The sequence below is a fragment of the Dermacentor silvarum genome, chromosome 3 (genome assembly GCF_013339745.2).
Source record: "Dermacentor silvarum isolate Dsil-2018 chromosome 3, BIME_Dsil_1.4, whole genome shotgun sequence".
NCBI classification, from domain to species: Eukaryota; Metazoa; Arthropoda; class Arachnida; order Ixodida; family Ixodidae; genus Dermacentor; species Dermacentor silvarum.
In genome coordinates, this window is record NC_051156.1 from 4,783,777 (window position 1) to 4,800,269 (window position 16,493).

At 47.6% G+C, this 16,493-nt stretch overlaps 1 protein-coding gene across 1 annotated transcript in view; it reads left to right on the forward strand.

Moving 5' to 3' along the window:
- Window positions 1-6,520, forward strand: part of LOC119445286 (large subunit GTPase 1 homolog) — a 78,579-nt gene extending 72,059 nt beyond the window's left edge. The window contains exon 15 of the mRNA XM_037709600.2: window positions 5,534-6,520. Within this exon, the coding sequence (XP_037565528.1) occupies window positions 5,534-5,692 (159 nt within the window). The 3' untranslated portion in view covers window positions 5,693-6,520. The remainder of the gene's footprint in view (window positions 1-5,533) is intronic.
- The last annotated feature ends 9,973 nt before the right edge of the window (window positions 6,521-16,493 follow it).

Consider the following 16,493-nt stretch of genomic DNA (forward strand, 5'->3'; position numbering starts at 1 on the left):
CTATAAAAGCTTTTCAAAATTTTTATAACGCCCTGATCCATAGGCTGAAGAGCCGCAGTGGTGTTAGCCGGAAGAAAAATCATCTCAATGGCTCTCAATTCGATTTCCACCTTGTGCGCCGAGCACTTGTTGACGAGGAGGAGAATCTGCCTCTTGCTGAGCTCAAATTTTCGGTCGAGTTTCCTCAGCCACTGCTTAAAAAGCTCGCCCGTCATCCAGGCCTTCTTATTTGCTGCATAGTCGGCCGGCAGCGTGCGGATTTTCTTAAAACATCGAGGTTTCTGTGACTTCCCTATTACAAATAGGTGGAGCTTTTCTGTTCCAGTCATGTTGGCCCCGAGCAACACCGTCACACACTCTTTGCAACGTTTGCCACCTGCGCACACGTCCCCCTTGTACGTGATTGTTTTGTCCGGTAAGAGTTTAAAAAACAAGGCGGTCTCGTCGGCATTAAAAATATCGGATGATGCATACCTGTTCAGGTGGTCTAGTAGCGCACCATTCCGCCACGCGGTGCAGGTTTCTTCATCTACGGCTTTGGCTTCGCTGCACACACTGCGGAAAATGAGGTTGTGTCTGTCCCTGAAGCGGTGAAACCATCCGTCCGAAGTGGCGAAGTCGGAGACGTTCAGACGTTGCGCGAAATCAGCTGCCTTCGCTACGATGATGGGGCCACTCAATGGGGTATCCTGGCTTCGTTTTTCCTTGATCCATGTGAGCAACGCTGCCTCCAGGTCCAGGTGCTTTGCTGTATGAAGCCTTTTCCGATGCTTGGAGAAAGTTTCAGCCGCGTAGGAGTCCTCAATCGTCTTCTTATTCCGGATGTATGTCGACAGCGTGCTTCTCGATATATCGTGCTTCTTGGCGATTTCGTTCTTACTCTGTTTCCCTGCATCCACTCCCCGCAGAATTTCCAATTTCTCCTTCAACGTTTTAGCACGGTACTTTCCACGCGACGACATAGCAGCACGCGAGCAGTGTCGGTTTGCGACGGACGCGTACAGAACAAAAGAGAGCAACGGCGCACTCGTAGGCTTAGACGTTGCGATTGCACTGGCGACGGAGAGAATGGCCGATCTTGGGGTTGCCACCGAACGCACTGCGTATCCCGCTGTCCATGACGATGCGGCAGAGCATTTGCGAATAAACACAAGTGCTGCCCCCTAAAAACACGCAATGATGATAGTGTATGTCGCGCCATCTGTCGCTTAACAGCAGAGACTGTGAGCTGGCTACGGCAGCGCGCAGTCCGAATTATCTGTGGCGGGCCGGATTAGCATTCGAAATAATGAGCTTTTCAATACATGGGGCTATATGGAGCATTCCCGGACTGTGCCACTTAGAATTCGAATTCGAATGTCACTTAAATTCGAATTAACGAGGTGCGGATTAACAAGCTTTTACTGTACAGTAAAAGCTCGATGATACGATAATGGCTAATACGAATTTCCGGATGATACAAATTTTTCTGTGGTCCCGGCCGAGCCCCATTACTTTGCAACGTGCTAGAGAACGGTTGTTACGAATCGATTTTCAGCCTGCGTCGGTTGATACGAATAAACGCCGCCCCACCGACGGCCACGAAAGAGAACAGCGTGCAGTCACGCGCTTTCTCTCCTTCTCTTTTGGTGCGGAGGCGCGGCGCCGGACAGCGCGGACTCCACGACTGGGCGCGAAGAGTTTGAAGTGGTGGCGCTTCAAGAAATAAATGCTTTTTACGTACATGTGCCTGAGTGAGTTCACCTCTGACTCTTTAATTTAGCTACAGTCGAATCTCGTTAATTCGAACACGCTTACTTCGAACATACCGCGTACCGACAATGCTCTTAGCAGCGCGCCAAATAACGCGGTGGCGCCTCCGACCGGCATTGCTCTGACACCGCCATAGAGCAAATGCTCAGGAGAGACCCCTCAATGCCGCGCGCGAAGGAACAGGGAAAAAAAAAAAAAAGAACCCGCGGCGGAAATTTCCCCCTCTCTCAACTTGCAAGGTCGCCGTTTCTGCATCGCGCCGGAACAAGCGTGTACGTGCCGACTAGAGTGTTCTAGACAACCGTATTCTAGCACACACTAGTGCCGACGTCTCAGCCACGCGGATAAAATGGCAGTGAACCCTTCTCCTCTATTTTCTAGTCACATGTTGACCTTGCACGCTGCGGCAGCAGCGCAGAGGGAAGCAGCGGCGGAGGCACAGTCGGGCCAACGAAACTGCCACGCCCGCAAACGCTCGCTTCCCGATAACGGCAGAAAACGCAACTTCAGGGGGCGGCTAAAATAAGCTGGCGCCAGCACGGCGGCGGGCGTGCACGGAGATGTGCACACGGAGTCGAAGGTGAGAGAGCTACGAGGGAGTTGAGAGGGAGGGCGAGGGGAGCCACCGAAGCGGCGGAGTTGACGCGGCCATATCCGCTTCCCTGCCGCCCTCCTCCCTCACCTTCGACGGTCTCCGCACGCACCCGTGTGCCGGCGCCGCCCGCTCGCTCCCTAAAGCTTCATTTTCTGTCGTTATCGGGAAGCGACCGTTAGCCGGCGTGGGCAGTTTCGTGGCCCGCGCTTGCTATGCACTTGTGCGCCGCGATATTTCACGACTCGCACCATTCGTGCATCGTGCTATGGTGCACGAATACTTCAAAAATACGTCCTTTTAATTTGAACAAATTTTCGGGCCCCTTCGAGTTCGAATTATCGAGATTCGACAGTAGTTTTAATTGTGTTTCGATGATACGAATTTCGGCTAATACGAATATTTTTCGTGACCCCGTGAGATTCGTATCATCGAGCTTTTACTGTATTATGAAATTTAAGAAGAGGAAGTTTTATTTCCAGCGGTACTATTTCCAAACAAGAACCTTATTAAAAAGAACTTGAAAAAATGTCTAAGCCAGAAATATTGTTGAAAAAACAATATTTACATAAAAATGGCATTGTTGCTTTGCACAAAAAACTGCGAAAAAATTTGAGAGTATACATTGTCAACGCAAAGGACCTGTGCAATATTCCGGCAATTATCATCTTTCTATGTAAAAGAGTTCTTGAGATATAAAAGAAAACGTTAACCCTGTGACTAGCCCTAGCGCGATGCCAAGGTCTACTCACAGCCGCCTGGATGACGCGCATCAAGGCATAACGGCTGGCCGCCGGCCTTGCATCTGCGGGATATCACGTGACCACCAACACGTCGTGTGGCCAGAGCCAAGGTCACTGGCTGAGCAGGCCGCGCATGTTGACATTCGGCACCGGCAGTGGAAGCTCACTGGCGATGCCTATGCGCTTTCTCTTTGGCTTGTGGTTGGTGACTGCGAGTATGTTCAACATTTCCTTGAGGGCCAAGGACTTGTGCGTCCTCATTGCTGCAGCTGTTGAACAACTCGAGTGTCTTTGTGCCCGTGCCATTCCTGGCTGTGCAAGTGGTGCTAGAGGGCAGCATGTAGCATATTCAGCCAACTGAACACGCTTCACTTTGATCGTGAGCTGCTTTCATTTCTGCAAGCGATGCACACTCAGATTGGCCAGCACTCAATGAGGGGGCAGTAAACAGCGCGTGTTTGGGTTTTCATCTACTTATGTATGCTTCCAATGGCACTACGCCACACGGGCTGTCAAACAGATAAGGTTGGTGGCAATAGCTGTGAATGCAACATGCGACGACCATGGAGGAAGAAAATGCATACCAGCCAAGTCTCCCGGATTACCCGAGAGACTCCCGGATTTGGACCATTTCTTCCGGTTGTACGGTTGACAGAAAAATCTCCTGGAAATTGCAGTTGTGTCCCGTTTCTATCCGCGTCCAGCGCTTTGTCAGGCCATATTGCCAAAGTGAATCCAACCCAGCTCAATCCAGTTGGAAGTTCATCGCGTAAAACCTTAAGAAAGTAGTCGGGAAACTCTATACATGCGCTATTTTGTTAAATGCGGAACTGCTCCTTAAGCTGATGGAGTTGTTGGGTGCCCTAGTGGCCGTAGCCTCATTAAGCTAGCGAGCGAATGCTGCATTCAACTAGCAACACTAGACTCTCCATTGTTCTCCTCGGCGTCAGCCGCTCAGGCATTGCGTAGGCCTACGGTCAGTCATGGCTTTAAAAGCAAGGAGCGCTAGCGCAAAACGTGTCTTCAAGTATTTTAATGTAGTTCTCAGCCGAAGTGACGTTGGGTATTTTGTTGATACCACAGAGCATTGCAGAGTGCGAGCGGCAATTTAACATCGGGAGAAATACGAGGACGCCATGCCGCTTGTCCATGTGTCGCTCGTCTGAGGCGCTGGGAAACGTCATCCTCGCAAGATGTGAAGGAAATGAAATTTCTTACAATCAAACATTATCAGAATAATTTTTTAACACCCGCCTGGTTGCTTAGTGGCCTTGGCATTGTGCTGCTGAGCACGAGTTCGCGGGATCAAATCTAGGTCGAGGCGGCCGCATTTTGATGGGGGAGAAATGCAGAAACGCCCGTGAGCCGTCCATTGGGTGCACGGTAAAGAATCACAGGTGGTCGAAAATAAGAATCCGGAGTTCTCCACTACGGCGTGGCTCATAATCAGATGGTGGTTGTTGGACGTAAGACCCGAGGATTTAATTAAATTTTAAAGAATTTTTGAAGACAGAATTAGCAACAATCAAATGCTTGCAAAGGTGAGGCAAATGTTCATGTGGTCATTTGTATATCGGTAAATAAAATTGGAGGGAAGTTCTGTCAGTACTTGAAGATGTAGACGTCGGGGGGGGGGGGGGGGGGTTGACTCCGCCCCCCTCTTCCCTTTTTCCCAGATTTCGTTTTGTCTAACTTGGCAGGTATGAAAATGGTAACACTCCCTGAGGAGATTTGCCGGTACCAAAAGACAAAATTGAGAGGGTGCCGGCTTTTTGACGTAACACAGTCAGGCGAGTACTGTGGGGAAGCCACCGCAGTGGCTGGTTGCTGCTCTCAAGCATGCGTGCCTCGCATCTTTTCTTGTTCACATTGGATCTAGCAACCTGAAAACGTATTGTACAATCACAGTTGGGTGATGTCAACTGAAAGTTGGTGCCAAAACACTGTGTTTTCTGGGAATATATTAACTGGTAAAAAGCAGCGTAACTGTATTGTGTGTTTTTGTGTTCTGAATCGCGAGTGTTGCTATTGCCAAGAGCTGGGACAAGTGCTGGGTGGTGCAGTAGTAGGCAACGCGTGGAACATTTCACCCAAGTGGCTCTGTGTACTTGCACCTAGCGGGCACCAGGTGTTGGCGTTCGGTGGCTCGGTGAGCTCATGTGTTTCCACTAACAGTGGTGGACCCTGTACATTTCATCAGTTCCGATGCTGTCGGGTTGCACTTCACACTTTACTATGGCTCTTTTATGGCCTTTTGCATTTAACGAAATGCTTCCTATAACAGTGTCGGTTTTATGTTTTAACTGTTTCATTGCATCGACAGTTTACTGTGTCATATTTTCAGTTTTATTAGCTGCGCTGGAGATTGGGAGTGTCCATTACTTGCATTTCGTGCTTTGCAGTTCGATCAGGACTTAAATTCACTATGGCTGTTGCTTAAATGCAGGTTGCTCCCCAGGCACACGTGAAGGGCCGCATTGGCCCTGGAATGGCAGGAGCAAGTGGTGCCGAGAGTCTGTCGGCAGACAGCAAGCCCTGGAAGAAGCACCACAATGCAGGCAAGAAGGAGAAGCTAAGAAGAGTCTATGCAGAGCACGATGCCTGACCAGCTTCATTGTGTCAAGGGCCTTTGAGCTGGGACTATTCTCTATGGTCGTCACTCTTGTGTTCCTAGGACAACTTGTGTTACTCATGGGTGCTTTGAGAGGCTGTCATTAAGAGGGCTTGGCATGTGGATGTTTCCCCGAAGTGACTGACATCTGCAACATGCAAGAGAAGGATGAAGGCTTTTGACAAAGATAAGGGAGGAGAGGATGGATGGAAGAGCGTGTCTCTAGGCTGGTACTCTTCACCAGTGTAAGTGGAGAGGTGGATGGCAGGTGACGATGCAATAATACAATGAATATACAAAGCATCCACTACACGGTATGTGCGCTGTACATACAGAGATATAGTGTGTCCGCACGAACTGTTCTTGTGTAAACACACCAATTGCTATTCGGCTTCAACTGTGGTGGGACTGAAACAGTCAAATCTGAGCAATGTGCAACTATGGACACGTCATCCCTGACTATGGTCACCGCAGATAGATCAGGTTATTGTTTTGTCTTTACGTAACAGTTTAACAAAGTGGTTTAATCAACATGAAAGAGGCTGGAAAGCTGGCAGAATTGGTGACCGTTTGTGTGGACAAGCTGCTAATGGGCACCAACTGCAGACATGGCCACTTGGCATAGCGATATAACACAGTCAAATAGAAGGCTAGCTAGGTCATGAGAATCCACTCATTTGTTGAATTTCACAGTAAGGCAGATAAAATATAAATGTACACATCTCAAAAATGTTTCCCCAGGGTTATGCATGGAGCTTGTATGGCCATGTACATACATTATACGAATGAAAATATACATGATATTGCTGTAGCACATGTAAATGCGCTTCCTTCTTTCATGTCACTCCCCACGTTTTTCTGTGAGCTGCACAGAGCACCAGCTATTATTGAATTGAATTGAATTGAATTTATTTCCAACATGTTTACATACAACATGTTACTAAGAAGCTGCAATGAGTTGGTTTAGTCTGCTGAAGTACTTTTCGAAAACCTGATTTGCATTTATATGGCATTAAAATTTTAGTTATTAGTATAGAAAGTGAAGGGCAGAAGTTTGTTTTCTTGAACTTTGTGCCCAAACTGCTGTGCTGGTAGGTTAGAACGACATCATCACATCACACATTTCGAAGTGTTTTTGTGTGTTTGGGTTGTTTTGGTTCAGAAAAAGTTCTCAAAGCTGACTAGGTTAAGCCTTTGGGTAATACAATGTGATCCTTGTGTAACGACAAGCTATTATGTAGTTTCAAGTAGACGCTGCCAAAAACTCGTGATGTAGTGAGGAGCCAGCACAGAAGCTTTAAGTCGGTCATAAATTTTTGTGTTTTTTGTGGCATACCAAGAATATGCTCTTGGTAAGACTGAGATTTCTGGAACTATATCCCAGAAATGTAGTTTACTAATCCAGCTCAGCTTAGCTATCCTATTTAGCAACCCTTTCAAGAGCCCTTCACCAGGTTTCGACATAACAGAGAAGTGTGGCATGTAGATCGCGCTGTGGTAATCGTGTCTGCAAAGTACCGAATGGCTGCGCACTGTGGAAGCTGAAATTTTAAACGGAAGCTTGCATGCCTTTCCTCTTAAGGGATACTTCCAGTGAGAGGGGCAAGGTCACATGCACAATTGCCTCTACGTAAGATGCGCTGCCTGAAGCATCACCGATTATGACTCGCAGCTTTAGTAAGTCATCCATTGCACAATGCAAAATATACCACCGCTGGAAGTGTGCTGCGCAACAAAAAAGGAAGGGACAAAAAAAGTGGCTATTGACATAAACGGGATGGCAGTCCTTCTGCTATGGTATGGAAAAAAAGGAAGGATAGAATGTCACTTGCGGACGCTAGTCGATGCAAAAGGAGAGAGTGTCTGCGTTGGCAGTGCAGCTTGCCTCCTTGCAGCACGACAGGGCAACATTTTAGGTGAAAGGCCTCGGAGAACTAGAAAGGAACATGATAATAGTATTTGCTGGTTGGTTCATAGCCGAGTTTTGAACAGCTGAACTGGAAAACAAAGGATTAAGGAAGACAGACAAAGACGTCCTTGTCTTTCTTTCTTAGTCCTTTTTTTTCCAGTTCAGCTGTTAAAAACTCGTCTTAACCATTCAAATTTCTCCTATCTCATCTAATAATGAACCAAGTTAAAAGGTTCTTGCAGTAAAATGCTCCCTTGACGGCTCCGTGCAACTGCCAGTGTGGAACCAAAATTTTAAATGGGGCTTGGTATGGGGCCCGGTAAGGTCTTGGGCTCCCCAACCTTGCCTGTGCACATGTGGAAACTTGCATCATGGTTAATGAGCACACCAAGTCTCATGCCATCACACATGCTGCCTCAAAAGTGCTTGCTGCTGCGCGGAGCTAGAGAAGCGGGCAGGTGTCCATCTCTGTACAGGCTGGACATTGTTTACAAGGACCGTCATCACTACATCACCACCAACAGAGAGGTCTCACTCCTGCGTCGTCCTCCTAGGTACCCCACCATGACACCCCACATCCCATTCGGTCGATGATGAATAGTCCAAAGCGCAAGTAGCCCTTAAACATGACAAATGTTTTCAAACATCTTGCAAGAGTGGAGAGGCAAACGTGTCGTTGCCTTGACAAGTCTGGTATGCAGCAAGTTACTGTTGACGTCAAAAGATTGCGGCATAAAAAGTTCCATGAAAAAGCCAAATTTCAGCCCAATGGGATAGCTTGCAGCTAGTAAAACAGTATAGCGAACAATGATGTGCTGGTAACACACTAACACAGCTAGCAAAGTTGACATTCAGGCTGCATGCCCAAGCTTTGGAAATATTTTGGTTGTTCTCAAATCCCACGCCCTGTCTGGAGACGAAGATGGATATAGTTAGATGGATACCGGAAGTATCGGCAGTATGTTACCTATTGCATTAAAACGAATATGCCCCAGAAGCATGGCAACTTGCTCAACTCTGCATCACGCGTAAAAGCATCGTTTAGCTATAGAAAACTTGGCTTGGCTAAAGAGAACATCGCTTGACATGTATATAAACAAAGCGGTTGGACAGGAAAGTACATATCTATTTGAAAATAATTCAGAGACGCCAATAGCACAAACCACATGAATGTTGGCTTGATAAACAAAATATTAATGCCATATATATATATATATATATAAGGTCTATAGCATGGGACTTCATAAACATGATCGGGCTGCAAATCAAAAAATTATTTATGAAGTGTTCCACGTTACCATTGCAGGATTTGACTGGTAAGCTTTCCATTGCGTTAAAAGAAGATAAAGGGAGTTAATATATTATGTTAATACATTTTCATATTTCTTGTCTGCTGATTTGATTATACTGCATGAGAATGGTTGCACATCCTGTATCTATTACAAGTAGCCAAAGGTTGCCACAAAAATAAATTAGTGGGGTTTTACATGCCAATGCACCTCTCCGTTAGGATGCACGCCGTAGTCGGAGGGAGGCACAAGAATAATTTTGATCCTTTCAGGTTCTTTATGGGCACATAGATTTAAGTACACGAGCGTTTTTTCACTTCGCCCCGATCGAAATGTGGCCTCCGCGGGTGGGATCGAGCCCGTGATCTCGAATTCAGCAAGCAGCGCAACGCCACATCCACTAACTGCGGCGGGTCAAAAAGGTCGCACATGCCGCATTGTTCAACGAAAGCCGCGTTTAATTAGTAAACGACAAAATTCTCAGAAAATGCATCGCCTTGATGCTCAAAAAGCACTGAAATAAGCGACTTGTTCAGGCTGAACGTTCCATTCCGCACCCGATCTGCTCCTAGCTCATCGGCGCCTGAACGATTGGAGACTGTCACATGTAAGAGGCCGCCTGTGGCGCGAAAAAGAAGAGGAGCACGCGATGCCCGGTGTTCCGAACGGCGCGAGCGCGCGAGGCGCACGAACCGAGGCATAGTCGAGAGATGAACGGCGCTGTCCGTTGAGTTTCAACGTGGCACCGGGCCAGGAAGGTCGCATCTCCAGCTCCGCTCTGGCGACGGGAGACTTGGGGGTCTGGCCGAGTCCGTGACGTTGGCCGTCCAAGGTGTGGCTGTCGACCTCGGCAAGTTCGGGCGAGGCTCCTGGACGGGCTGCAGCTTCTCACGGCAGGACCAGGCACCCCAGAGAGGATCCCCCTTCTGCGGCAGACCGGCATGTTCGAATCTTCTCGGGATGACACGTCGGCACTCCTGAAGAAGTTGTGACGCATCCCGACGCTAGGCCTAGGCAGGTGGGCCTAAGCAACGCTGAGCGTCATCGCTGACGAGCTGACGAGCTCATCACCGACGAACCGACGAGCTCACCACCGTCAAAAGAAACAACGCGAGGCGTCGACACCTACAACACCCTCAATGCTGCGGACGAGCCCGACGCAGGTTCGACAAGAACTTCGCAACGACGATCTGTAAGCCCACGTTTCCGATTGCGACGCAGTCAGGCCGGATGCAGGGTGGCTAGACTCTAACGAACCCGCGCTAGGACTGACCTAGAGACTTCTAAGGCGGAGCTAGGCTCCGGAACTGAGATAGTCCTTTTTTCAGTAGCTGCTATTTAATCTGAGTTTGTTATTAAGTTCGAGTGAAGATTTTTGTTAAATCATAGTTTTAGTTTTGCGTGCCGTTAGTTTGAGTTTCAGTTTCAGTGTTGTGTGTTGCGTGCGTTCATCGTTCCTGTACGTATTAAATCCTCGTTTGCCATGCCGCCGGTCGTGTCTCTCCTCGATCGAGAGTAGCGCATGCTCGCAACTCTCCGCACTCCCAAGTAAAGGTGACAGAGACGGCAGTCTTTAGAGATGCGGCAAGCGAAGTCATCTCTACAATGTCCATCTTGAAAGAGACGAAGGCGTGCCCATGTGCTGGCTGCCGAAGCCTCAAGTCGAGCTGCGGCCCCCGGCCACCTGCCAGCCAACGACTCGCGGCACTTGTCCTCCCTTTCCAGACGGGGCTTTAGTCCAGACGTGCTCTAGGACGCCCTCAGGAGCGTACTGGTCGGCGTGTGCCGCATCTTCGGGTTGCGCCTGTTTGCAGCCCTCAATTGGGAGTCGTACTACTGGCGGATGTGATGAGCGTCTTCTAAACAGCACAATCCACAGCTCGCCAGCTGGTCCCGTGGTCGCCCGTCGGGAGGGAAGACGCCAGAAGGCTGTCGTCTCTAGCCCGATTTCCCGAACGTGTCTGTGTGTTCCGGCTGGCTGCCTCAACCTCACGTCGGAGCATTTGGCTTGTCGACGCTTGGATTGGTCGGGGCAAGAAGATAGCTCTTGGAGAAAAACGTTCGTTAGAACTGCGTCTCGAGCGAGGGCAGCGTGCGCAATTGTTTCATCTTGTCCTCGCCTTCCTTTTCTTCTGTGCACCGCCAAATACTAATGGTGGCATAATCTACTAGAACAAAAGCAAAAAAACTAAGCAAAAGTTGCAACCTCTCATACGAGCACTGGTGTGTGCCTATGAAGAACATTGCTCGTTATTGGACATGCTGCTCGGTGTGCTTATGAATTCCTTCTCATCGTAAAGTGACTCCGTGGCGAATCTTGTTCATTTGAACAGTTTGCTTTTGAACTGTTCATTTTGACATGTTTGTCGAAAGTCCTAGTGCATATTTCTAGCTTTGAAATGATTCTTACAAAAAATCATTGGCCCATGAAAGGGCCCATGATAGGGCTTTGTGACGTCTGTCAGCCCTTTACTGTATTCCACGCAGGATATTCCACGCGCTTGTATCCTCATAGAGACCACATAAACATCTCCACTGGAGGTGGGTCAGTTTTGACTTCTTGTATGAGTACTGGTGTGTATTCCCAAACTTTGCGAAGAAATGCATTGGCGTTCCAGTTAATTTTGTGCTTCAATGCATAAAGCGACATTTTGTTAAGAACTTAACTGGAATGCCAATGCATTTCTTCGCAAAGTTCGGGAATTAATATCTCGAAGCTGGTGTCATCCCGAGAATTCGTTCCAAGTGGATCTGCCTTGCAAACTCCACAGCTACAATTTGTAAATTGCAATATGGGACATCAGGCAATTAGTTAAAAACTTAATTAATGAATTTCTGTTAATTATTTGATTATGCAGTTCAGTTTTTTGTGCAAGTAATTTCCGCCTCTTCGAGTAGACCAGCTCATTAACTAGAATTGGGCTATCTGCCACAGGCAACCTTAAATAAATTTTGAAAGTGTTCGCTGACACACCCGGTATATCTAACCAACATGTCATTATATGCTGGGTGCCGGGCCATAGAGGCATTGAGGGTAATGTTTGAGCAGACCAAATGGCCACATCAGTTACATCGCAGGCTATTAACCCTAGAGCTGCTGTTCCTGCAACAGATTTGAAGCCTTTCCTGTGAAAGAAACTGCGAAGTCACTGGCAACGCTTGTGGGGCGCTGAAAGAAATAATAAGCTTCACTTGATGAAGCCACAGATAGGTATCTGGCCCTCCGCAACGAAAACATGGCAAACTGATGTCCTATTCTGTCGGCTCAGAATAGGACACACATATTGCACCTACAGTTTTTTGCTGACTGGCGATAAACCACCAACCTGTGGTAGATGTGGTGAGAGGCTGACCGTCCTCCTGGAGTGTTGGGAAGCCGAAACGGAGAGAAGGAAACATTTCCTTGTAGCATACTGCTATCATATCCCTCTTCATCCCACGATGTTCATTGGTGAACAACCACTTTTTAACGCCAAAGCAGTCCTCAGTTTCTTGAACAATGTTGTGCTACATGTTATTAGCCCAATAAATTTGTAGCACATCCTCTCTCCAGAGGATGCGGCTGTGATAGTTTATTTTTATAGCACATGCCTTCAGGCCCTCGCGTTTCAAGGGCTCTGTTTAGGCACTTGTGCTTCTGGCAAGTTCTTGCATCTGTTATCTTCTGTAAATCGTATCATTCTTCGTCAATGCATTCTTCAGTTTCATAGTACACCTCATTAGTCATTGCCATGATCTTAGTACATGTCTATTTTACGCACTTTACAGCGATTATGTTTAGGCCCCTTTACAGCCACGCCTCATCTACTGCTCAGAATTCATCATTCCACTGCAAATTCACAAACACTGGCATGGCGCTCTTTGGCCATACCTGGCCCTTGCGCCACTAAACCACACACATTCATTAATTCATTCATTGTGTCGCTGTTCGCCGGAGCGCATCACACTGATGAGGGACAAATTGTCAAACCACAAACGCTTGCGTTTGATGTCTCGAATTTCCTCGGTAGCATGGTTATCAGCATCCGCCCGCCATTGCCGGTTGCGATTCTTCAAAATGAAATTGCTTCAAAATTAGATCTGTCCGTCACGTAAGACAATGAATGGCTCGTAGCCCCTAAGCAATGGCTCATACCCCCGTCAAAACCGGCCTCCCCATTAGGACGACAGAACAGAAGTGAAATTCTACGCTGGAATGATGAGCGGCAACGGAGCCAGCTGTGGAAGAACGCGACGACGAACGCGGGAGCAGTGGTACGAGCGCGTTCGCTGACGGGCGCCAATGTGCCAGTGCGCCGAGGAGCGCCAATGTACTATTGCTGATGATGATAGTTTCTGCGAACCGACACAGACATTCAGGCTAGACCATAGAGTTTCAAATTTATTTAGAAACTCTATGGGCTAGACATAAACAAGCTTCGCTTGTAAAATGGTCCATTTGCATGCTTTTGGACATTGGGAATGCATGCTAGGCTTAAATAAATGTCACATAAACTAAAGTTACACACGCACGACGAGCTTGTTGCGTGCAACTGGTCTGTTTTATCTTTACTGTCCTTAACCCTTTCATGGGCCAATGATTTGTTGTAAGAATCGTTACGTTTTGCTGTAAATACCTGGCATCGTAAAAAAAATTGGAGGACGCTTAAGCTTCGTCTTTAAAAGTGGAAGGCGACAGCGTTATCGGTCCCTGTTCGCCTAGCGATTACGTCACTGCGCACAGCTGCGCCTCGCTTCGCCTAGCTCCTCCGCCGCAGCGCTAGCGATGATGTCACTGCGCATAGCTGCGTGTCTTCCACCTTGCGATAGCCAATGATAATTAACTTTATTTCAGCACCAAAATGTTTAGGACCGCACAAATTGATCAATAATCAATAAATTCCGGAAAGTGCTGCGGATGACTTGGTAGTGCTTAGCCTAGTCCAAATACGTGGCCAATACTTTGCGATAGCCAATCAGTAGCTAATCGATCAATAATCAATATATTATGGAAAATGCTGGGCATGACTTGGTAGTGCTTAGCCTAGCCTAAATACGTGGCCAATACCTTGCGATAGCCAATCAATAGCTAATCCATCAATAATCAATAAATTCCGGAAAAAATGCTGGGGATGACTTGGTAGTGCTAGCCTAGCCCAAATACGTGGCCAATACCTTGCGATAGCCAATCAATAGGTAATCACTAGATAATTATAACTAGCGATGAAGCCTTGAAAGGCATGACCAGGGGAAAAGCTGCTGGAGAAGATGGAATAACAGTTGATTTAATCAAAGATGGGGGAGATATGCTTGAAAAGCTTGCGGCCCTTTATACGCAATGCTTCACGACTTCAAGTGTACCAGAAAGCTGGAAGAATGCCAACATTATACCAATCCACAAGAAGGGAGACGCTAAAGAACTGAAAAATTATAGGCCCATTAGCTTGCTTTCAGTATACTGTATAAACGATTCAACAAGATAGTTTCCAATAGAATCAGGGCAACACTTCAATCAACCAAGAGAACAGGCTGGCGTCAGGGAGGGATATTCTATAACGGTTCACATCCGTGTAGGATGTGAACCGTTATAGGATGTGAATCAGGTAATCAAGAAATCTGCGGAGTACGATAAACCTCTCTACATGGCTTTCATAGATTATGAAAAGGCATTTGATTCAGTAGAGATACCAGCAATCATAGAGGCATTGCGTAATCAAGGGATACATGAGGCATACGTGAATACCTTGGCAAATATCTACAAGGATTCCACAGCTACCTTGGTTCTCCACAAGAAAAGTAGAAAGTTACCTATCAAGAAAGGGGTCAGGCAAGGAGATTAATGCGTAGGATGGATAACCGGTGGATTATTAGAGTTACAGAATGCATACATAGAGAAAGGAAGCGCAGTTGAGGACGACAGAAAACTACGCGGGGTGATGAAGTTAGGAAATTTGCAGGCGCACGTTGGACTCAGCTAGCGCAATACAGGGGTAATTGGAGATTACAGAGAGAGGCCTTGGTCCTGCAGTGGACAATAATATAGGCTGATGATGATTAGGTAATGAATAAATAAATTTCGGAAAAGCATAACCCGTAAGGCCATGGGACCAGCTAGGTGCCGATCAGCTCCGCTGTTTCTTGCCTTGCGCCACTAGTGCAAGCTACGCGATTTTTTTTCTTTATGAGTAGGCTTCACTGCAACATACGACGTGGGAAAGCCAGCTTACAAAAACCACTTTAACAGGGAAGAAGTTTGGGCGTGTTGGTAGGTCATTGTAATGGTAGGTCGTCCTTGTGTCGCTCATGCGCTATGTATCCCAGTTAAAATTACAAAAACCAGGCTTACGGCGATCCCTTAAAGTCGGCTTCACTTTTAAACACAAATGCATTGCTGGGAAGACATCTTTACAGGGGCAATATAAGCTCTCATATCAAAATGTGAAGGCTCTAGGACCATTTTTAACAGCGGAGCTGTTTAAGCCGGGCGCGATGTGTTTGCGGAAAAAAAAAAAGACCCTTGTCGAGGGATGAGTCACCTGGGTTGGCTGGCAACCCCCTCGGGGAGCGGCGTGTGCTTCGCCTCCTCTCCGTGCCTTGCACGTTGCCGAGGCTAGGCTCAAGCAAGCAACGCTTGCACGCAATTTCGGACGCGCGCGCGCCTCGGGGCAACAGCAAACAATTAATAAAAAGATAAAAAAAAACTGTCAGCCCTTCACTGGAGTGGAGATGGAAGACTAGCGAAGCTGTAATATAGTGGGAATTATGTATTTCCAATTATGACTATTAAGATGTGATGGTGTAATTGGTTATTTGAACTATTACAGAATGAGAAATATATATGATCCGATGGTTTTCATTTTTTTATTGACCACAGGGACCATGGCCTTATGGTCGCTACGGTACACCGCCATAGGGTGTAGGGCAAAGATTGGCACGTTCTTCATAAACACGTCACCAACGCCGCGCGCGTTCGGTGCGAACGCGGGCAAAACGCCGCCGCCGTCGACAACAGTTCTGCTGGTTGCTGGTGCTGCTACATATCCGAGTTTATACAGCTCCTCAGAATTTTGAGAATGACAGCCTATAAACAAATGTCATGGAACAAAACACCGGCAGCACATGCCTTGTATGTTAAATCTTCTCAGACTGAAATATTAAAAGTGCGAAACAAAATGCCCGGTCGCAAGATACGCATTTGGTGCCGCAGCTAAACATCGCCTCCCCTCCCTCCCTCCCTCCCGTCCCCACACGACATTTCGCGCGACGGATGATGTCGCGTTTGATCGCCGCCGTGCGTTCGCTTCCCGCGAAAACGTGCGTCCCTCGCGCGCTTTCACTCGCACATACAGCATACGACCAATTAGAGTTTTTTTCTACACGCGGTCACGACCATCGGAGACTGAGCCCTTAACAGCTTCGCTGTAAAACGTGGGCAGCTTGTACTAGTGTAGCAAGACTGGAGTAAACATCGGAGCTGGTGATCGACCTAGCTTCTTCCAGGTTTTGCTAGTCTTGGGCAAGTTTTGCTAGGAAATGCTAAGTGCTGCTAGGCATGGCATTCCGAATCGGCTCGCCGCCGAGCATAGGCGTATTTACCGGGGGGGCAAGGGGGGCACTT